This window comes from Bidens hawaiensis, unplaced genomic scaffold, assembly GCF_021521415.1.
Source record: "Bidens hawaiensis isolate Kalapana, Puna unplaced genomic scaffold, B.hawaiensis_p1.1 tig00031794_1, whole genome shotgun sequence".
NCBI lineage: Eukaryota > Viridiplantae > Streptophyta > Magnoliopsida > Asterales > Asteraceae > Bidens > Bidens hawaiensis.
The window spans coordinates 177,057-201,821 of record NW_027495377.1 but is presented as its reverse complement, the minus strand read 5'-3'; the positions used below and the strand labels follow the sequence as shown (position 1 = coordinate 201,821).

The 24,765-nt window shown below is 34.3% G+C and overlaps 1 protein-coding gene and 2 pseudogenes across 2 annotated transcripts; 1 reads left to right on the top strand and 2 right to left on the bottom strand.

Moving 5' to 3' along the window:
• The first annotated feature begins 2,071 nt into the window (after nucleotides 1–2,071).
• Nucleotides 2,072–3,633, top strand: LOC143582589 (cysteine protease Amb a 11.0101-like). Its single transcript, XM_077065113.1, has 4 exons — nucleotides 2,072–2,528; nucleotides 2,834–3,072; nucleotides 3,169–3,309; nucleotides 3,397–3,633. Exons 1-4 carry the CDS (start codon nucleotides 2,072–2,074, stop codon nucleotides 3,631–3,633), a joined length of 1,074 nt encoding a protein of 357 aa, XP_076921228.1.
• Nucleotides 3,634–13,453: 9,820 nt separating this feature from the next.
• Nucleotides 13,454–17,127, bottom strand: LOC143582599 (autophagy-related protein 16-like; annotated as a pseudogene). The gene is made up of 4 exons (XR_013143999.1): nucleotides 16,981–17,127; nucleotides 15,907–16,088; nucleotides 15,635–15,830; nucleotides 13,454–14,482 (listed from the first exon to the last, which is right to left on the bottom strand). The product of XR_013143999.1 is annotated as an autophagy-related protein 16-like (transcript).
• A 4,665-nt stretch (nucleotides 17,128–21,792) lies between these two features.
• On the bottom strand, nucleotides 21,793–23,680 carry LOC143582588 (leucine-rich repeat receptor-like serine/threonine/tyrosine-protein kinase SOBIR1 pseudogene; annotated as a pseudogene).
• Nucleotides 23,681–24,765: the final 1,085 nt, after the last annotated feature.

Genomic DNA, 24,765 nt, shown 5'->3' with positions numbered 1-24,765 from the left:
ATATATATATATATATATATATATATATATATATATATATATATATATATATATAGGCTAAGTATAAAATAAAAACCCACTTGAGTTGTGAAAATTCTAGAAACATATTCTCAACCACATGTTTTTAATTAATGTTTAAATCTTGTGGTTCACAATTAAAGTGAATAAAAAATGTAAATATAAATATAATTTTTTCTCTCTCCTGAAAACATATATAAAAATTAGTAAAAAAATAGCAAAATTTTTTTTTATGTTTTGATGTTTTGTATTAAATGTTACAACGCATATTACATGTAACAAAAAAAAAACGATGTTACATAGGGTTTTCGCGGGTTTTCATAACTCAAATGGGTTTTCATTTTAACCTTACCCTATATATATATATATATATATATATATATATATATATATATATATATATATATATCATTTTTCATAAAAATACATATAATTAAAAAAAATTCGGGCCTAGCAGGGTGTCGGGCCTGGGCCATCGACCACCTAGCCCCACCCTAGGGCCGGCTTGTTCTTTGGCGATTTTTTTAAATAGTAGGTTTATTAATAAAAAAGTGGCTTTAGGTTTCTGAGAATGAATCAAATGGATTTTAGGTATTCAGCCATATGAGATAGTTGGTTTGAGTTATCTGTCCTAATGACACTCCATGTAAGCAGCGATGTGTATATCTGTGGTGATTGGATCAGTCATCTCAGATGGCTGGATCCAAGTTTATTTCCTTAAACAGTATTCTATCATTTGGAAGTGTAAGATGAAACCGACCATCTAAAATAGCTTGATTGAACACAATATTTTCAATTATGCAAACTCACTGATGTAATCCTTTGAAAATGCAAAATGATTTGAAAGTCACGCAGTGTAAGTTAATGGTATGTGACATCTTTTGAACACTATACTCACTATTTTCATACATTAAGTCACGAGAGTGATAACTTTGATTCTGCAAAAGAACACAAAGAATCTTTTCGTATATATTAATCCAACCATCAGCGTTTATGTATTCCATTCACAAATCTTTCATCTTTCTCAAGTTACTACTTTGCATTCACTCTCATCTAATTAATTTTTCAAAAACCTAAGACATTTCTTTATTCTCACTTAAAAATGTATCACTTAAACAATGCTTCACTCATTAACGAATTTTTATATTTACTCCAATCACATTGGGCAAATAAATTGTTACAACATATATGTCGAATGTCGTGGCAACGAACTTGTTATTAAAAGGGGAGATAAAAAAATTGGTGATAATTAAATAACTATGGCATCATGATGAATTTTTATCCCTTGTACGGTTGGCCAGTCTTGGTGGAATATTTAAATAACTTAGGTGTTTATCTTTTTGACTTTTTAAGTCGATCAAAATACGATTGTAAATTTTGAGATGGTTACAAAATTCGACTGCTTAACGCTACAAAATGAATGGCCTTCACAGGCGGAAAATATCATTGGTAAAGGTGGTTACCCTTGGTGATCCGTCATGAACTAATGATCCGTCAAACAAGAATAGCATGAGTTGGTGATCGATACTCTTTTTTTCTAGTATTGTAATAGAACCTGGTTTTATAGTAACGTGTTAGCTAGTCTTGTTCTTGTATCACCTGCCTTTGCATTTTGGTTGATTAGCTAACTTTTGTTCAAGTATGACATACCTATGGGTAAATAGGTGATTAAATTAGTACCGGAAGTTCATGCTATATTTATAATTTAGAGAGAAAAGCAAGGGCGTCATGTTGAAAAATACATATACATTTTGCAAATAATAAAAGAGTGTACACGACATTCAATACATGTCCATAATATATGCATGGCCACAATTATATTCACATCACAATAACCATCCATGCATACACTTGACTCGATCTCAAATTCCTCATTCAAACCCTAAAAAAAGTAATAAGAAACACTATATAAATGTGTAGCTAGGATCATAATCAATGTGCCTTCACGACCTCAATCTACATAGTTGATTGAGTGTCACCAGTTATATATCTCTTTCATTATTTACACTCCATAATTTATAATACGTTCATTTTAATATATAAGCCAAGAGAAATGGAAATCAGTAAGTCTATTATACTTTTACTTTCTTTGGTTTTGGTTCTAGGAGTTGTGGATAGCTTTGATTACCATGAGAAAGAACTCGAATCAGAGGAGGGCTTACAAGGCATGTACGAGAGGTGGAGACACCACCACAAAGTGACTGAGAAAAGCACCGAGCGGTTTAATGTATTCAAGTACAACGTGTACAATATTCACAGAATAAACAAACAGAACCTGCCATATAAATTGGGGATAAACCACTTTGCTACCATGACTGCCCATGAGTGGAGGAGCACATATGCCGACACGAAGTCTAACCACATCAAGGCGCTTCTCGGAATTCGTAATAACTACAACACCAACAACTTGACCACTACATATGGTGGTGTTGATTTTAATAGTCTCCCACCGAGAATAGATTGGAGGGAACATAACGCCGTCACCCCTGTCAAGAGTCAAGGGCAATGCGGTAACATATTTACTTACTCATTAGTCGTTTGAGGTTATAATTTATCTTTGCAATTGAGATCGATTAATTTAGAAGATTTAACTAAGAAATTTTTGTCTCATATGAATCTAGGTGGTTCGACAACTTGATCACTAAAAGTACAGTTTGAAATGCATACTAGACCTACAATATATATTAAAATAGTAACTTTAGATTATACGTGAATTGATATGATCTTGTAACACAAATAGTTATCTACATCTAAAACAATAGCGTTATGGTTTAGCACACAACGTTTATAAAGACTTTGGTGTTGAGTTTTGCAGCAAGTTGTTTTGCATTTGCTTCGGTGGGTGCAATTGAAGGATTAAACGCCATAAGAACCGGGCAACTCATAGCCTTGTCAGAGCAACAAATTCTAGACTGTGATTCGAGTATGAGAACCCAAGCTTGCAGCGGAGGGTTGACATGCGGTGTATGTGACTGGGTCGTAGAGAATGGAGGTTTAGCCACCGAAGAGTTCTACCCTTACACAGGCAAAAAGGAATTCTGCGATAGAGCCAAGGTACAAACAAACTTATATATAAATCTAACAATGCTTATAGCTTGTTATACATATAAATAAACGTTCGATATTTATTATTATTTTTTTTAAATCCAGTTTGGCCGTCACGCGGTAACTCTTGATGGACGTGAGTATACAGTGAGAGATGATGAGCAAGACCTAATGAAAACAGTTGCTGGTCAACCGTGTGCTTTTATGATGGATCCTGGCAGTGATAATTTCATGTTCTACAAAGAGGTAACAATTAAAACAGCCCTAAATCAAAGAAATTTCGTCACGCTTTCTATGATCTCTCGTTTATTAATCATTCATGGTCATGTGTAGGGAATATACAATGGGCCATGTGGATATACTTTAACACATGCTATGTTGTTAGTGGGATACGATCAAGATCCTGACGGAACCAAGTATTGGATTGTTAAGAACTCATGGGGAGAAGGATGGGGAGAGAAGGGATACATTCGTATGGCACGCTTGGGAACTCCCGAAGGAATTTGTGGGATGAACGCCGAGGGCACTTTCCCACTAAAATCGCCTGAAACACGCAATATTGAACTCTAGATCTACTCCATGCATGCATGCATCAAGAAATCTGGAATAATTAAGGATGATCAACAATTGTTCATTGATAAATTAATGATGGACACTAGAATAAACTCAGAGAGATATTTGTATAAGGAGACTTTTTTGTTATTAATTGAGTATTTTTATTATCGAATATGTTTATTGAATATATATCTATAATATATATAAATGATAAATGAAAACTCAAAAATCCTAAGTGTCGCATTCTGGTCGCTCCCCACCCCTTATGAAGCCACCAGATTGCTTCATTCTTGAATAGTGAGCTCTCATTAATTTAACCCGGTTTAAACCCGTTTAAGCTTTACACGGGTCATAACATCTCAAAATACCATAGAATCCTTAATTAATTTGAGAAACCCTAGCCATTCTCTCCCCACCAAAACGTCGTAGCTTCTTCCCTCTTTCTCTAACCTTTTATTTCTTTCCGCTTCACCTCCATGCTTTTCTTCAACCATGCGGGTTATCCTCGTCACCAGCAGTTATCTCTCTGAACGGCTTTTTTAGATCCTAAGATAAGCCCCCAGTTTTTTAGTATTTATCATATTTGTGGTTTTTATATGTATGAAATAAATATCCTTTCATTTCGATCTCGACGATGTCTCGGTGCTTTCTGTGCCCTCCTACTGGTCATTAAAGGAATGGAGCTACACACGACGCCTTGATCAAGTCGATTAAGGTATGTTAAGAATGCCTTTTCAAATCTGTGATCTTTATATACATCAGAACTGTGTAGTTTAAGATACAATATTTATGTTCAAGGTGTTGTGAATTTGGACAATCAGAAGAGCACATGTATGCCATTATGAATGTTTTATCAACGATTGTTTGGATTGTTGGTTCAATTTGGGCGAAATAAGATTATGATTTGATTTAATAGCATTATTTACTGTTTTTGATTGGTGAACTGTTGAGGTTCAATACAATTAAGTGGCATCTTAAGATGATGAGGGTTGATTAAGTGTTATATCTGTTACTTGGTGACCATTGTGATTTAGATCTGATGCTTGCTAATTGGAATTCAGAATCATATAGGGCTAACCAATTTCCTAGCGCGTAGGTTAGAGATTGATGCTATAGCTAATAGATTTTAACATTATTGGTTCTAATGATGTGTTGATATGAGTGTTCATGGAGCAATCTGTATTTATGTAGGATAAGCTTTTGTGTTAAGAGTATTTTGTAAGATTGTTGATAAATAGTTGAGGTGTTAGGGTGTGTTTTTAGAGTAAGCATGATAGTGAACCGTTGGTGTTGAATGTTGGGCTTTTCTATACTAATAATTCCTATATCATGTATAACCTTTAAATTCAACCGTCAAAAATTATAACCTGACAATTCACATGTGGAGAGTACATTTTGAACTAGACAATTCTAATTTGAGAATTTGCACAATATTATTATTTATAAGAAAATATATATAAATTAACATCTTGAGGTAGTGTTTAGGGGTTTTGTGATTTATATTTTATAGATAAAAACCAGGCGAGCACGAAGTAAAACAATATAAATTCTATAATAACATTAAACAGAAATCAAAAAAGAGAAACAAAATTGATGACCTTCATAATTAAGGTTTGCTCAATAAGATTGTTTGTAACAAAAGTAATTTGAATTTTGTAGGTTACAGAGTTTGACCTCAAAAGTCACAATGTTATTTCTTTTTGTTTATGAAGGTTAAGATCACATATAATTAGAAAAAAAAAAAAAACTAAACTAAGATGCGTTTATAAGACAGGTTTTATCAACAACCCAACCCAACCCAACCCAACCCTAACATTTTAATAAAAAAAACTAATTTCTCTCTCTTCTACATACAACCCAACCTAACCTAATTTTTCACTTTTATTTACAACCCAACCCAACCCAATTATTTTAACACATATATCTTATTTCGGTTTTAATTTATTCTATAAAATTTATTAAAATTAAAAAAATGTTTATTTTTTAAATTGTATTATTTTAAATATAAAAAATTTTTAAAAAAATTACGTTCATTAAACATATTTGATTAAAAAAACTAATTTTACACGTAACAAACTTGAATTTTTACAAGTAACAAAACTAATTTTACATATAATAATATTATAAAAAATACATGTTTTTAAAAGTGCTCCGTTTTTAATAAAATTTATATCGAAATGCTCATAAAATTAAACTAAACAAGACTGTGTTTTTAAAATTTTAAATTAAGTTAAATAATATAAATTATTAAAGAAAAGCAAATTATATAGAAAAGAAAGTGTTTAAAAGAAAAGAAGAAAAAATTAATATTTAATTAAAGTTTGGGTCGTGACTTAGGCCATGGTTACGGCTGGGTTGTTGAAAAAATTTGAGTTAATCTATTTTTTTTATTTTCTAAACAGTTTCATGACCTCATGGAAGGTCATTGATAAAGTTGGTCTAACAAATTTTGGGTGGGTCATTGATATAATGCTAAATATATATAAATCTTTCGTATATTTTATTTAATATTTTATTAATTTATGTTCGGTTTTTATTAGGATTTGTATACTACTAACATAATTGAATAATGTAGGTCTCGGGACTTGTTCGTGGTTAAAGAGGGCGAAAAAACGATCAAAAATGAACTAAACCGGTGAACCAGAGCATCAGGAAACGAACCGGACTGGACCAGGATCAAACCGGACCGGCTAGGCCGGCCACCCCCTCCCCCCTACCGGAGCGCCGCGCGACCAGGGGTCCCAAGCCCGCCGCGCGGTGCGGCCGGGGTGTTCCAGAAGCTTCTTTTGACGTATTTTGGGTTTTGGGCCTGTATTTTCCTATTTAAAGCCCCCTAAACTCAACCTTAAACATAACCTGAATACCCCAGTCGTCCAGGACGAATTTGGGAGCTCTAGAAGTGATCTTTTGGAGGTTTTGAAGGCTCGGAATCATACGGTGGCGTGCTTATCGATCAAGGACGAAGACTACGGGTTTTATCACCTTTATTCTTCCGTTCTTATTTATTTTCGCCGTTTCGTTTATTATTGTTTTGTTTTACTTTAAGATGTTAAGCTAAACATTATAGACTGCCTAGGCTTATGATGAACCTATTTTGATGTTTGATTTTGACTTAGGATTTATTTATCGTTATGGTTTTATGAACTAGTAAAAGGTTTACTTATATTAAATTGATGCATATGGATATTTAGGATTGTTTGATTAATTATTATTATTACTCCATAGTTGTCTTGATTATTGTCTGTCATTATGATAGGTTGCTATTAGGTCAATTACTTTGTGTTTTTTATTATTTTATGATTGATATGCACTAAGATCATAGGAATAATAATTATTAATTAAATAAACCTAAGTGTGCTGCTAACCTAAATAGATGTAAGGTGCTAGGTTATTGGTAGGTCTTTGTTGATCATGATTACTATATTTAGTTCTTCGTAAGGAGTTCGTCTAGGTTTGATTGGTTAACTTTGTCTATCAAGTCAATTGAATATATTAGACTGCCTTTGATTTCCGCGCTGTAAGGTAGGATTTCTGTAACACCGTGAAAACACCCCAATCTAGTTTTGGGCCAAAAATGTCAAGATTAGAAGTTAAAGGGCTAAAAATGTCAAATCCAGAATTAGACGGACTGAAAATGAAATTCAGCACCTTCGCGTATCGCGAAAATGCAAAGAAGGAACATCTTCGCTTATCGCGAAGATGCTGGCACACATTTCAACGTTATCCAGTGACGTGGTGACACGTGGCAGTCTGGGGTTGACATGCAGAATTGCAGCGCCGACTTAAGCAACTTCGTGTATCGCGAAGATGCTCAGGTAAACATCTTCGCGTATCGCGAAGATGCACAAAAACGGGTATAAATAGGGCAGCCACGAGCTCAGTCATTTTCATCCCATTTTCACACTTTTCTCACACACATAACCTAGGGAGTCGTGCCAAGAGAGTTCTGGTGGTTCCGAGGCTGTTCTAGCAAAGAATCGGGTGTTGTTACGCTGCCGAACAAGCTGTTAATCTTGAAAACGAAGTGCAAGTCGAAGTGCTGCTGATTTCTTTAGTTCTTAAGTTCCGTCGAGCCGATTAAGGTAGGATTAAGGTTAAGTTACTTTACTAGTTACTTTAAATACATAAGATATAGCTTAGTTAAGGGTATAGTCGTTAAACTGTAATTATTTTTCAAGTAATGTTTTATAAAGCAAAGACGTTGCTTCCACGTGAAGTAATGTTATCAAAACTATTATTTTGACGAGCATGTAGTAACTGGAAGGGGGGTATCATTAGTAGACTCTTCTTGCCTAAGGAAAGCAATTCGTATAAATCCCAATCAACCGCGGGACCCGTTTGCTTACCTGGAGAAGTTTGCCAACGTGATATCCTTTATTAGGCCAAAGCGTGCTATTCCAAATGTCATATGTAAATTCAAAGTATTTTCATAAAACGACTATAACTATACTAAGGTTAGGTCAGACTTAAGAGTCTGCTGATCAGACCTCGAGTCTGCTGAACTGAATCAGACTTCAAGTCTGCTGATCAGACCTCGAGTCTGCTGAAACTGAAACAGACTTAAAATCTGTTGAATAATACCAACTAGGTACTTATGCATACCTATTATGAATATAGGTTAATAGCATACTGAAGCCAAGGAGGTTGATATTTCCTACTGATAATATAAGGTGAACACGTTAACATTTTACTGTCTGAACTGATTTTACTCTTGTAATAGACTGGTTGTTTATTACAAAGAGTCTGATAAATGTTTGCATGAGATATAATCTCTAAAATCGTTATAATACAAAATAGATAATAAAAAGCAACTCAGACCGAATACACATGTGTCTGGATCCAAACATAACTGATAATTGGCATACAAAACCAAGTCAGTCATAACCAGTTCTCCAACAAGGTTATATAGCCTAGGGGAAAGTTGTCTCCGAACAGGAGCTATATACTCGGGAAACCTTTGAATTGTGTGTGTAGAGCAGTGGTACAAATCCCGGGAATGGACAGGCGTTCCTGCTGAGTTTGTGAAACAGAAAACTATGTTTGTATTTAACGACTGTTATAAATGTTTTATCGAGTCAACATTTCACCAGCATATAGCTGACGTGTTTTCCCCACCCTTGCAGGTAACTAGATGATAATAGATGATATACAAGGATTTGAGTCATAGAAGATCGCTCGAGATGGCTCGTTTTTGAATATTACAAATCCTTGTATTACTAATATTACAGTTTTGTAAAACTGAAACTCGGGTGCTTAATTCCTGAGTAGTTTAGATAATGTAAATCAATATTTTAATATTTAAAGACTTCCGTTAAAATAAACCCGCTACTCTAATATATTTACAAAACAGGTACCAACTGATGGTCACACTCCTAGGCCCTGGATTGGAGTGTGACAATTTCGTATAAAGGAACTATTTTGTAATTAATTAGGTAACCGTAAGAAAACTTGATTTTTAATACTGGTGTGCGTTAAAACTTATTAGAAACCCATAGGTGTCCCTTGAGAATGGTCAGGGGTCCTGTTCGGGTTTTCTCTTAGGTGACTATTTTACGATCCCAGTTCCATAACTAAGTATTATCCCGGGTTAATTGATAACTGAAATTTACGGGATTCTAGCCTAGGTGGTTGTTCATCATCATCTGAATTAAGCCCAAGTTCTAAGTTTAGTCGTTTTTAGTTTTCTTAATTAGTTTAAATTAGTTTAAAATTAGTTTATTAGTAAAACCCCCCTTAGACAGATAAATATAAATAAGTCGCGTCTATAGTTGAGTCTAATTTAGCTAGTAAACGTAATTAATAGAGTCTCGTGGTTCGATATCCGGACTTACTTAGCTATACTAGAGTCGACCGGTTCACTTGCTGGTTAGTAGTTTTAGTTAAGTTAAGAGTCTACAATTATTACTTAGTGTCTAGTTAGCGTTTATTTAGTTAATAAATTAATAAACTACTTTTAGCACATCAGTCGTGTATGTTGATAACAGGTCAAATGGATAAAATAGAGAAAATAGGCTAAAAGCACAAATAGATTGAAAGACGCATAAGGTGTATTTATATTCCTACAATATAGTAAATCATTTCTTTACAAAAAGATATTTTTTGAAATAGTTTTTATGACCATATTTAATATGATGACAAAAGAATATAATATGATTGTGGGTCAACTCTGCACGACTCTTTTGACTTGCATATTGATAGAAATTATCTCTACTGATCTTAACCAATTTTTACCCATAAGATCATAACTGAACCAAGAAAGCTACTTGATCTTTGATGTAAAGTGACACAGTTTTCAGGGTGTATATATAATCGGGAGGCCGAGGGTATTTGTCCAAATGTAAATTACAGTTGGGAACCTTCGTCAATGGGCCCGCTATTTATCGCAGGCAAACAAAGGTATAATCTTTAAATTTTAGATGTGTATGTCACTTAATGAGTGGTGTTGTTTAATCTTAAAACTTTGCTTTTATGTTTCTTTGTCAACGCAGGCTGACAATTGATATTGGCTGATTATTACACCTAATTTGTAGCTAATTCAATTGGCTCATGTGTTGACACCAACCATGCACAGATGTTTGATAGATTGTTAGGACTTCAAGTCCAGTTAAGTTTTATAAAAAAAAAAAAAAAGTTACATGGTGGTTACTTCATAGGTGTATCGAATCTTTTACATAGCATATAGCATTTTATTATTGCAGTATGAGATTTGAGAAACTTAATAAGAGAGTCACACGCTTGACCAATCTTTTACTCTAATGTCGTTCTCTCATAGCTGCTACCCAACCTGACCTGATGTGTTTTGTCTGTTTCATTATACGCTTTAGACAAACCATTTTGTTGCGTATGCTGATTTTATTATTACTTATTTTTTTAATTTTAAAATGTCTTTATTAACGACAGTGATTCAAGATCGCTCTTTGATAGTAGAAGGAATTCCACGTGTAAAGGTAAGCGTCTTTTTCGTTTATTTTATAAAGTAAGTTTATATGCTTGCTTATATTCTTGATTTTATTATTGCTTGCTTTTACCTTTGCTTATATAGTTATACTTCAATATAAAAACTGATTATTAAATTGAATTATTAATTGTATTTTGTACATTTTAATCATTGACTAACACATATACGGAGTGTTGGGTCATGAAATCTAACATGGCCGCGTAGACCAATAAAGGAATCTAACAGGACCTTCTTAGACCATTAAACACCCTTATTTGATTTTTATGTCATATTAAGACATCTGACATAATCTATTTTGCATAAGATAAATCAAGGAAAGAAGTTGATTTATTAAACTTAAGAGTTGGAAAAATAATGCCTGTTTAGCTGTCAAAATTTCAATAAATTGATACTGAGAGGCAGTGATTGTTTTGCTAGAAATGGTACTAAGGAAAGTGAGATTGAAAATCCTCCTGAAGATCTTAGATGTAATTGGAAAAAATAACATCGATTCCGTTGTAAAAAATTGTCAATAAATTGGTACTATGTTGTAAATAAAGAATTTTTAGAGACTTATAATTTGTAAATCCTTTCATTATCAAACCCTAAGTTCATTTCTCTCCTCTACGTAGTCTTCGTCGCCGGTCTATCCTCTCCATCGCCGGTCAACTTCCGATTATAACCAACCGTCGTCTACCTCCCTCTCATGCATCAACCATCATCGTCACCTACATTAACCGCCCTTCTTTGTTGGATTTCTCCTATGTCGCAGTTATGAACAGTTCATGAACAAAACCAAACGCAAATGAACATAATTGAACTATGGTAAACGAACATAAATGAACAAACATAAACGAAAACAAACAAACATAAACAAATATAAATAAGCACGCTTGAATGAAGACAAATGAATAAATATAAAATATTAAGTTAATGATTCATTCAAAAGTGAACATAATCAAACATAAATGGATCAAAATAGGTACAATACAAACTTCCTTTCATTCATTAAAATTACAATATAAAAAAAATATATTCACAATAAAAACGACAAATGTAAAATAACCCCCGTAATAAGGGGGCTAAAAGCTAGTACTATTATATAAAGCATAATGGAAGGAAGGGTTGGTATTTTGCTTTCAATTTATGTCCGATAAAACATTCTGTTATGTGAGACATTCGATCGCCGTACGAAGAAGTTTCTTAGGATCATTGCCGTTGTAGTGGATGATTGCCTCTGTCGAATAAACCAGAGAATCAAAGACCGTATAGTAGCGAGCAAGAGCCGAGCAGAGTAATAAAAGTCGCCAGAGAAAGTTACATATGCAATAGCCTTTTTACTTGTGCGGTGAATTCCATAAATGCCCTTGTTGCTGTAGCAACTGATTGTTCTTTTATATATAGAGTAATATAAAAAATATTCATCTAGAACAGATCGTCGTACAAAAGAAGTATTTTAACTAGTTGCATAATTACACAACTTAGTCCAGCACATGTATGCTCGGTTAAACCCATATAGTTGGATTATTTATATCTGGTTGGTCTCCATCTGGACTACTCGTGGGCAATCAAAAGCTCGGTTTGCATCGGCTAGTAAACAAGTTTCCGTTGCTACAAATTTCAAAATTCGTCTACAAATAAATCCCCAACAACTATGGTCACCTAGGTAGGCAAAGGCGTATGGCACATTCAGGGCACAAGGGCCTCGCATGTTTCCTAAGCACAAAATGAAAAAATGAGTATGCGTGTAAGACATGTAAGACGCAATATACAAAATAGAAAGAGAATATACTATGCATATGAATTAATATTACTCTCTAATATATTTATAAAAATGGTATATCTTTTTTTTAAGAACAACTAATACACTTGGCAATTATAATCATACATTACTAGAAACTTGAGCAATTGCGACCGTTTTGCGACCGAAATGGCAGTCGCAAATGCCTAGTTTTTTAGTAGTGATATAACCAATATCAAAAATACTTAAAATCAGATAAAATAGTAGAGTAAAAAGATTTAGCATATATAGTGTTTACTATGTATAAAAAATAAAAACAAAAAGTAAAGAATCTTTGGCATGTGGTGTCATTGCCGTATTTTTAATTAACAGTAATCTAACCCTTCTAATTAATAATACTACACCAATGTCTGTTACATGACTCGAACTCTTAAAACTCCAAAAGAGGGAGCATCTTCAACTCGAACTCTTAAACGTCCTCCAAAAGAGGGAGCATCTTCAACACGCCAAGATACCGTTTCAGCCAAATGCCATTTGATATCATTGTTATGAAACAAAGTGTACATGGTTGAAACTCATCATCAAAACTGTGAAATAGTGTACAAGCTAAAACCTTTCACTACCAGTCTACCAGAATTAATAGAGTAATCTCCATCTCCAGTTCACCTCTATCAAGATATAAAGTTTTATCAGACTGATACTTTAAATATAAACATCCACTATTCGTCATCTCTATAGGTGTTTGTAAGTATTCAACAAAGAAAAGAATAATAAATATAAGTATTAAAGATATAGAATGAGATGTACTAGGCTAAACAAAATTTACAAAAAATTAATAATATTTAGGTATTAAATTAAAAACATCGAGATGAAGTTTATACTCAACCTAGCTACATATTCTTTATTTTCTCATCTTCTTCAAAGCTGTTTCAGTCTAAACTTTCAATATTTATAAAATATGATCTTGAGACTTGAGGGTATATCATCATTAGCCACGTTTTGGCCGGACATAATAAACAAAACCAAATAAAGATATGAGCTTGTTTAAACTTTAGACCCTTAATGTCATTACTAGGATAAAAAAAACAAAACAATCTACACTTGTTTGCATAACCAATGTATGAAAGAAATTCACAAATATGTACAAGCTAGCATATGACACAAGATTGAAACATGCATGTCATGTCCACATACATATGACTCCATTCCTGTCTGACGTGGCAAGAGGTTTTCCAAGACCACTCCAAGAGCAGCATAGCACCGAACCCGTGCGTTCCTTAAGAGTGCTAACTATCTTACCATTAGATATTGACCAAACGTGGACCGAACCATCAACCGATCCCGCAGCAACATAAGCATTATCAGCACTAATACACGACCGACTCCAATTAGACGCAACTCGATTCTCACTCGCTCTTAACGTCCCACAAACTTCAAGCGTCTGCGTATCAAACAAATTATGCAAATTATCACGTCCACTCGTCAACACTGTATTACCATTCCTAGATAAACATATAGACGTAACTGCAAGCGAATGCGCACAAACTTCACTTAATAATTTCCCCGTTTGTATATCCCATAACCGTAAATGCCCGTCAACATGACCCGAGAAAATAGTTTGGCCATCGGGGCTAAACGATAACGCGTTACAATTACTCGGAAACATAATCGTGTTAACACAATACCCTTTATTAAGATCCCAAACTTTAATCGTTCGGTCGTAACCCGAACTAACAACATGACGGGCCGAAAATCGGCTCACGTCAACTGCACATACTTTATCTTTATGGCCCGTGATAGTATGACGCACACGGCCCGAATTCGCATCCCACACGTATAGATTGTTTGAACTACTTGCTGCGATTATGCATTTATTATCGTGGGTGATGCTAAGATCGAGAACTGAGCCTAAACAACCGGTGTAGGTTTGGGTTAACCGGCCCGTGGTTGAGTCCCACATTTTCACAGTGTGGTCTTGACCGCCACTGACTAGTTTACCAGAACTGTTTTCAAAGACTATAGATGCACAACCGCCATCGTGGGCTGGGATCCGGTGTTTGCAGGTCTTTGGTATGACGGGTTCGACATAATATTCTGCACCTTCTTCACTTTGGTGGACCACACCGTCCACTTGTTGTCTTGCGAGTTGTTCTAAACCACTCGCTTTCTTCGTATAAAGCATTCGCCTGATAAATAAATAGATTAAATCTGAAGTGAATAATACATGTTAATCAAGTATTTGAATGTGCAATGCAGAGCAAAGTACATTAAAAATAATAATAATAATAATAATAATAATAAAACCAAAAATAAATTTAAAAAAAAAGTGAACTTTACATTTATTCCTGATTTGGTAACGACTTTGAATTAAGCATAACAGTTAAATGAACAGGGTTTTCTTGTTCATGTTCATTTATTAAGAACAGAAACGTACGAGTTCCTTTATGTTCGTTTGTTAGCAGTACTAACGAAAGGTTTACAAACATAAACAGACATAACTGAACATAAACAAGCAAACATCAATTAATATTAAATGTGAACGTCAATCTGCTGGGCCTAAAAAATTAATAAAACTAGACTAACTGTAGCGGGTCTAAAAAGTTAAACCGGATATATAAACAAATGAAAACGAATGAACTTGCACACACGTTAACCAACGGATGAAACTAAGCGTACGGACATAAACAAGAGTAATGAACAAAAGTTCAACATAAATGAACGAACGAGACGTGCGTTCATGTTTGTTCGTTTAACTAACTGAACACAAGACTTTGTTCATGTTCGTTCATTTATTAAATAAACGAACTTCCTTTCGAACAGTTAACGAATGATTCACTGACCATTCGGTTCGTTTACGACCTAAAGTGACTTGTTCAACGAGTAACAGGTCACCTTTTGCTGATCTTCAAAAATTGCTAGTGTGGCTTCTTGTTTTGTCATGTTTATGTGTATGAATATCCCGCATGGAATTCTATGAATTTATGTGACATATAATGATACTTTATAAATAAATTTCTAAAAGACTCATTTTTTCAAACTTGTAAACAGTTCATCTTTAAATACTTTTTGCGCAAAGTTGGTTGCTAAAGTCTGCAGATTAGTATCTGAATTATGTATAAGTTGAGTTGGGTTCTCCTTTGCATAAAGTTGATTGTCAAAAATTGAGAAAAAAAAAATGCAAACTTTGTTTCTATAATTCTATTTCATGAAGTTTACCCTAAAATAAGACCTGTAGGTTATGATGATGAAGTTTACTGGAAAAGATGCAATAAAACAGGTGTCATTTTATATCCAAGTACTAAAAGAAGTAAAATAAAAAACATAATAGTAAACCAAACCTCATTAAGGCGTTCAGCATCCTGCATTTTCTGCAACATCCATCGATCAACCAATGTCTTGTTTTCAGTCTCTGCATTAATAGCTCTAGTTCTCATATCTTCATATTGAGATTTAAGCTCTTTATTTTCACCAATAAGCAATTCAATAGCTTTAGTTTTATCTTCTAAAAGTGCTGTCAAGCGAGAGCATTCATCTCTGAAACATAAACATAATCACATTTATTAACATGATAATACAATTATTTGCAGCTCATTCAATTGTAATATAGAACCTTGCTTGTTGAAGATCATGCTCAAGATTAGGAATTAGGGCTTCTTTTTCTTGAACTAAAGATTTTGCAGCTCTAGATTCAGCAACTTCCACCACAAGCTGCTCTGATAATCGAGCTTGAGCTTTATAACATTGTTGAAGTTCTAATTCAAGATTTTCTGCTTTATCCTTCCATTCAGAACCCTAAATGTTGCATATGGAAACTGAATCAGTTATACTGCTTTATTGTAAGAGCTGATGTTAGCAAATTGCAAAACACAATGCACTTTGAAAAACTTTCACATCTATGCTTCAAATTAGTTAAAACTTTCTTGAAAACACAGAGATTAGATGATTAATAAGGATAAGAAACTAAGAATGTACAGACTTTGAATCAAAATAACATCAACAAAGTATTAGTGTGTAACAAACAGGATCAATTGTTGGGTTTGTGGTAGTTTAGGCTTCGGTTTGGGCCCTTGCTTATATGTCATCCTGTACTTGTAACCTTTCATCACGAGCGTTGAGAGAATAAAGCAACATGAAATTCCTAGTTGCAGCCCGAAGTAAAGCTTAGACAGAACCACATAGAATCCTTGTGTCTCGTGTTCGTTTAATTGCTGCAGTTGATCGTGTTTGTGCGTGTGTGAGTTTGTGGTAGTTTACGTTTTCTTGTTCTCTAAGCTAGAAACCCTAACTAGTATCTATTTATATGTCATCTTTTGCTAGTAATCTAATCTCTCATCACGAGTTGAGAGCCTAAAGCAGGAAGAAATTCCTTGTTGCAGCCCGTGACATAGGTCAGCTTACACAGAACCACGTAAAATTCGTGTGTCTCGTGTTCGTTTAACCTCTGCAGTTGATTGTGTGTGTGTTTTTTACTTAACCGAGATCCGAACCATCAATTAAAAGAAGACGAATACATAAAGTAAAGTTCTGATTTATATAACTCCTAATAACATGCATAACTTATATTACTAACTAACTAACTAACAGATTTACAAATCTCATAACAGCTTAAACACATACATATACATACAATAAGCATCTGATTTAAATAAATAAATAAATAATAACTATAAATATTATATATAACCTGAGAGGCAATAGGTTTAGAAAGAGCAACAAAGGCCGGTCTGTGAGCTCCTTCCTCAACCAAATGCCGCTTACGAAGAGCCTTTAATGCGTGTTTTATTGCTTGAATCGCGATTTCTTCGTCCGACCTAAAAAACACAAAATCGATCGATTAAAATCATTCGAAAATTCGTCCGTTTACAGAACTAAACTGTGCGAAGAAATGATTACTTACATGATGCTGTTGATGATTTGATTGGTAATCGATTGGATTTTGGGGATTTAGGGTAACGTACCGGTCGGTCGGTATAAACTTCTAATCAACCAATGATGACGACCAGAAAAGGGCCCGTCGAATTTTATGACTAGTGTAAACTTGTATTTTGAGTAAATATGTAATTTACATAATTTGTATGCTTAAATATGTAATTTACATAATTTAGGAAGAGAAAATATATAAAAATACTCATTTAAAGTCCGCCGTCAAATCCTGGGAAATATATAAATGCCCCTTAAAAAGCGGTCTCTAGACGTTTTACGCCAAACCATTACCCCTTGTTTCTTATCATGACAAGTTTTTGAAGAGATCCCGCAAATTACGGCAGCTAAAACTTGATTTGTGAATGAACGCTTATGCTTACGTCGGTTACCTTGTTGAAAAACCCGAAAGAATCCAAATGACGTGATGTGGGGACACGACGATAGCTTGGTTGGTATCGATACGGTTCGTTATGGTGTTGAAAAATGTATTTTGTTAGTTTTGTGCTATTTGTAAAAAATGTGAATGTTTTATGACCAAAGTTGAAATATTAAAAGTCTTGTACCAAAAACGTAAAGGCGTGAAACTTTGACGGCTAAACTTTGAAAAACAACTAACTTACGTGGTTAGACTTGAAAGTTTAACGGTTTTTAACTTGGCTTTTAAACTTTTTGGCGAAAGTGTAAAGTTTTAAACTATACAATTTGCCTTTTAATATATATAATAAAATAATATGCTTTATAAAATTTTATTTAATTTTTGATTTAATACATTAAAAAATTACAAACTTGCGTATAATTATCGGCTCTACAGAAATATTAAAACGATACTGGGAATTATATCTATGTATCGTACAAACTTAAAAAAAGTGTATAGTGTGTGAATAAGTGACGATACTCGGGATGATATTTATGTATTATACAAACTTAAGTAAAGTTTATAATGTATGAACAAGTGATTGTCAGACATAAAGTAAAGATTTGAAATGATTTTTTCAACTTTGAATCTGAGTCGGTTAAATGATGTGTTTAGTTCTATTGTGGGCTTCATAGCGATATTTAGGTGCTGTTTGTTTTTGCAAACATAAACTGTCTGTAAGCTGATTTCATCTGTTTTTATGTCTGCAGCTGAAGATGTGGTCTGAAGCTCTGTAAGCTGAAAAAATAAGACTGTTTGTTTTTATAAGTTAACACTGTCTGCATAAACTGAAAATACAAACACATTAATTAATAAATTATTTATTAATTCATTAATATCACCAAGAAAGGGAAGTACAAGGAGTTCCAGAAGACGATGTAGAAGAAACTCCATTGTTACTATTCGAATCACCACCGCCACAAACGTCTTCGTCGTCGCCAGAAGACGTCTCCTCCGTCTCCAACCGTGACGGCGACGTGTCCGGCGTCTCAAACGGCGTATTTCCGGCGACCCTACTCTTTCTCCCGTTTTCCTCACCGTTGTACACCGGATTCGAAATGGATGGGTGGCATGGGCGATTAATCCCATCGGGACCGGAATGGCGGGGGCTCAATCGTTTATCGCGTTCAAGGGTTCCAACGGATCGATGACGGTGAAGACGTATAATATTAGCTCCTACTCGTCAATTGTTGAAGGGAAGATTGCGTTTGAAGTGCCGGAGGCTAGTGCTGAGTTTTCCGGTGGGGTGATGAGGATTTTTGCGACGATGAAGTTGCCGGAGGCGATGACGGAGGTGAATCATATCTGGCCGGAGTTTATGGGATGCTTATTGTTGTTTTTGGATGGTTGGAGAGGAGGCAGCAGGAGAGCAGGTAGGGTGAAGATGTGTGAAGCAATAATTTTTAGCTTCTTTTTTAAGATAAAAGAAGCTGATTTCAGATCTTATCTTAAAAAAAAACAAACAGTCTTCATGGGTGATGTCTGCGCGCCTGCAGACATCACCCCTCCTGCAGATGTTTTAATCAAAAACAAACACAACCTTAGAAACTTCGTCTTTGAAGTGGGCACGCATGCTTTTTTTTGGTGATGTGCTTATGAAAATGACTGATTACCTGTCACACCCCAACCCAAGGCGGAAATGCTGGGGTGTGATCCGATTGCTCACAGCTCGAAGATACTATCATAATTATAAATGACAATATATAATTAATTATTTTAATTCAAATATACACACACGTTTACAAATACAACCAACATTTCAAATAAATAAATACAACAAGTCTAAATCCATGTATGTCTTCATTATAATCCTAAGGTCTTTCTAAGTGTCCATCCTTCAACTCAGTCAACCTGCATATGTGTAGAAAATTGAGTTTTATCAACAAACATGTTGAGTGAGATGATCACCAATTTTGACACAACAAATAGTTATATAATAATTAAATAATAAACGATAAGTGTTAAATGCGCAAACCAATCTATATGTTAATAATCAATCAAACCTTAACAAACCAAAACCAAGTTGTACTCGTGTGCCAATGAATCGTTGCCAAGCGAATCGGGCATTGATTACAATGACTATATTGTCGGTTTACCTTTGCCGAGCGAATCGGGCTCCGGTTACTAAGACGACCGTATGATCATACTAATGAGAACCCTCTACAAGGGGATATGTTGGACCTCTCCGAAACGTTGTCAAGTAAACAATTAAACATGTAGCAAATAGCATTCAACTGATATTCACACAATGATTAATAAATTCGACAAACGAACTAATGATTTAAGCGAGTCGTCCAATACGTGTCCAACGAGATTAATGATCAGAATCTGAAACTTTGTGATATGAAACTATAAATAAAAAAAAACTTAATGCCGCTGAAATCAATCCAAACGTTGTGATAAAAAAATTCGAATACTCAATTATATTTAAATTATTATTGGTACTTTTATGTTATAACTCCACGAAACTTATACGAAAATCATTCAAATAGATATGTTTCAAGTAGCAATAACCACACGTTGTGGCACTGGTAAAGTACGTAAAGAGAATCATACAAAGTTGTAATGGTTAGGTTTTAAATATCGAAACGTTTTGAGTAACCAAAGTATAAAATTGTGTAAAATCCTAACCCATCAAATTTAGTAATTCTAAAGTAACTTTTAAAATTTATAATTTTTTTTTTATTTTTTAACCTATCAAATTTAATAAAATTGTTGTATTTTTTAACAGCTATTTAACCGTTATAAAGTTAGGATTTTCATTCAATCTGATTTAACTGTGGGTGTTCTTTTATTCTTTTTAACGGATTGTATTTGGTTTATAATATCTGTAATAGTGGCATGTCAGCTTCTTTCGAGTTGCAGTGTAACAAAAGTTATAACAATTGAAGATATTTTCTTTTTCTTTTTTTTTTTTCAAATTTTAAATTTTTGGACATCTAATTAATGGGATTATATGTTGGAAAAGTCATTAAATTATTTAACATGGCCATCACCACTTTGGTGGGATGGTAAAGGCTTTGGCCTTTTGGTGAGAGGTCCAGGGTTCGATTCCTGGCATTTGCGGTATAATGTAAATAGTATGAGGAAAAGCTTGAATGTTCAAAAAAAAAAAAAAAAAAAAAAATTATTTAACATGAATCTTGTTTCTAAATTGGCTTTCACATAGAAGCGTTACTTGACACACGACAGACGCGTCATAAAAGGGCTTTATGTTTTGGTATTTCAATAAAGCTATTTCATAAACTTTAACTTTTTTTGTTTTCAAAATATGCACTCTTGCCTCTCCGCGATATGCACTCTTGCCTCTCCGCGCCAAGTTGATCGCTAGACTATAGGGCCATTGATTGCATGATTCAGTTATTAGGAACTATATGTAACCATGTTACCGTCGTGATTTCATTGTGAAACTGTCTTGCCATACCATTGTTACGTAGATTTCACTGGAAAAAATTGAAAAAAAGTCGCAAAGTCACGAACCATAAAGATATGAAATGGTATTACATGAAAAAAATAAAGAAAAAACCAAAAGAGAAGCGTGTAGTGTGATATTGTGAGAAAATCTAACTTTTATATTAAAGCAATACATGGTTTTCATATAGCCTTTAATTAAGCTATCCATATAGGATTCCATCTCAACAATTTTCAAAATTATAATTTACACCTAATAAGCTGTTTATTTTAATCTACCTATTTATACTATTAAAATAAAATCATTCTTCCATGAGGTATGCTGTTACGAATCCATAAGATAAAAATATGTTGTATTAAACATATTTTTTTAGACATATAAATATATATTAATATGCTTTGAAACGGCAAAGTATGTTATTACGTATGTTATTAAATTTAATCTTTTTATTGTATTTTTTTTAACCACCTGTGTATTACACGAGCTATATCTTAATTTATTTAAATAAACAAACACTTCAACTTGCTGACCAACACCACTTGTATGCCCCCACCTTTGCGTCCTTCACATCTCAAAAATGCCCACATATTAATAGGTGTGATCCACTACGGATACCTAATTAATAGGTAGATAAATACGATAGAAAGTGTCAAAATCGATATAATTACACGTCTAACTTTTTTATTTGAATTAAACCAAAATAAATAATACAAGGCTTTAAAGCGATTCATACACTTATAATATTACAAACTTGCTTATATATCAATGCTCGATTTGAGCCAACATGCATCTGCAATCTTTACTGTTAGGCCTCTCTTTCGGATCATCAAGTGTACAAAAACAAGCAATCTTAAGAACAAGAAGCATCTGTTTCTCGTATCCATTTCCCGTAAGACTCGGATCTATCGCTTCTTTTGGATCATTTGATGTCATAACCTTTCTCATCCATTTCACTAGATTCACTTCGGCAGTGTGTTGAAAAAACTCATCTGATGGCAGTTTTCCCATGACCAATACACCCAGTAACACCCCAAAACTATAAATGTCACATTTATCAGTAAATTTCAGCGTTTGATGATATTCAGGTGCAATGTACCCTAAAGTGCCAGCAACATTGGAACTTGTCATGTGTGTATCAGCTTCTGGGATAGATTTAGCAAGCCCAAAATCCGCTATTCGAGCCTCCATGTCATCATCTAGAAGTACGTTAGCTGGCTTTAAGTCTCGATGGACTATACGTGGGGTGTGGCTCATGTGTAGATACTCGAGCCCAGACGCAACCCCAATTGCGATCTTGTGTCTCGCTAGCCACTCTAGTTGTCGCGTGCCGGCTTTAACTTGTTGCAAAATGTCTTGTAAGCTTCCGTTTTTCATGAACTCGTATACAAGGTAATGACACGTAGGCCTCGAAACATGGGCGAGTAAGGCTAAGAGGTTTCGATGACGAATTTGGCCGACAGTCTGAATTTCTGACCGGATTTGACGCATTTTTTTGTTAAGCATTTTCGTGTCTTCAGTGGTGAGCTCACCCGCGTCTTTTGGAGGTTGTATAACCTTTTTGATCGCAATCGTTTTAATCTTCCCGTTCGGGATGTCAGTTTTGTACACTTGTCCACACCCGCCTCTCCCGATAACTTGAAGCGCAGCAACAGCCTCGTCATCGTCTAGAAACACGAGCTCCTCCGCCTTGATCGATTGGCTAAAAATCGAAGGACCCGATTGGTCCCCTTTATAGTTAATCATAACTAACACCAACTTAATTACCACTGACAATATTATTATGGAAGGTATCCCAACAAATGAACCGGCAAAAAACCCGAAAACCCAACCCATTATTTTCTTTCTATTATTATTATTATTATTATTATTATTATTATTATTATTATTATTATTATTATTATTATGTCTTGGAGCTTCCACCGGCGCCGTTGCCGGAGCTTGAATATTTGTTGATTGACTTGATTCAGCGAAGATGTAACGTTTTGGAATATCAATCATGTTATTATATGATTTATATCCCAACTGGTTTAACACATGTAACTCGTCTTCTAATAAACTATTGCCGGAGACGTTGACCAGCCGGAGGTTTCGAAACGAACGTAACGAAACCGGAACTTTGCCGGTGAACATATTATTCTCAAGTGAGAGTTGTTCAAGGTTCGGGAGATACTTCAAGAAACCCAAGTCGCCGGAGAATTGATTGGACGAAAGATCGAGGATCCTGAGACTTAGGATAGAGGATATTTCGGCCGGAACTTCGCCGGAAAAGTTATTATTACGGAGGTTAATGACTTCAAGTTTCCGGCAAGTGGAAATCTCAGGTGGGATAATATTACTTATATTATTATTGGATAAAGATAGTTGTTTGAGCTCCGATAACTGACCAATCTCCGGCGTGAGGAAGCCACTTAGGCGTTGACTTTTGAAGATGATTCCGGTGACTCTAAGGGTGTGGGGCCCGGGTTGACATAATATTCCGGTGGTGTCGCAGAGGTGGTTGTGGTGGCCGGAGACGGATAAATTGTTGAGGATGGTTAAGAGGGCATGGTGGTCGCCGGTGTTGAGGTTTAGGGATTGGACGGAGAGTGTTAGTGTGATGAAAATGAGTAGTGGGCGGTGGGTGACGGTGGCCATTTGACGGTGGCCGGTGTATAGAGTAACGGAACTCAATACTGATTATTTTTTATGCATGGGATTTTGAAAATTATTTGTTTCTTATTAAGTTGGGGAAAATAGCAAGTCAACTTTCAAGTCTACCCTCAAACAAGATATTTCTTTTCGGAATAAAATAAGAAATATATCATATTAAAATGTTCAAATATTAAGAAGAAGAGAAATAATAATATAAATTTTAAATTATTAAGTAAAAACCTTTTTATTTAATAGTATATTGAAATTTCTAAAGTTGTTTAGAGGATACACCTTTTAAGTTTCTCGAAAATTGACTTGACAAATACGTTATGACATAGGCGAGGGATTTGATTTTCATACACCAGTAGAGGGAAAAAACAAAAAGTACATAGAGTATATATAGTGAATGTGCTAACAACACCCATCGTCGGCGTTCACAGATGCATCTTCCTTTTAAGCAAGTTTACAGATATTATATATGCTGATGTCAATTTAGAAATTTCTTTAGTGTAAACTCAAAAAGATATAAGTTTTTCTTATATTAACCCCTCTGAGTTCAGTGTCATTTTAGTGTATGTGATTTGTCCAATTACGTAACTTTAGTACTGTTTTTTAATTTATTGCAAATGACTACTTCACTTTTCTAAAACTTGCTATTTTAGTACGTTTTTCTAGTCCCGCCTGTTTTGTCCGTTACTTCAGGTGTAAATTGGTAATTTCATTTATTTTATTTATTTTTTCTTTTGAGCTAATTGTCATTTTCATACCCGTGGTTTGTTCAATTACATAACTTTAGTACTTTTTTTAAATTTATTACAAACGGATAGTTTGATTAGTTTTGGATACATAGACAAGTCAAAAGAGACGATACATATTATATATTACAATTAAAACACAACTAAAATGCATGACAGAAGATGAAAAACAACCATGAAATGTATAATATATTTTTTAGCCTTTTGTTCTTGATTGTCAATTTACTTCCGGTAGCTCAAGATATGAGTTCATCTTTGCCATTTTTCTTGCATTTTCTTCAAGTGCAGTATTTTTTTTTTTAAAGTTCGGGTATGATAGCAGTAGCTCTTTGA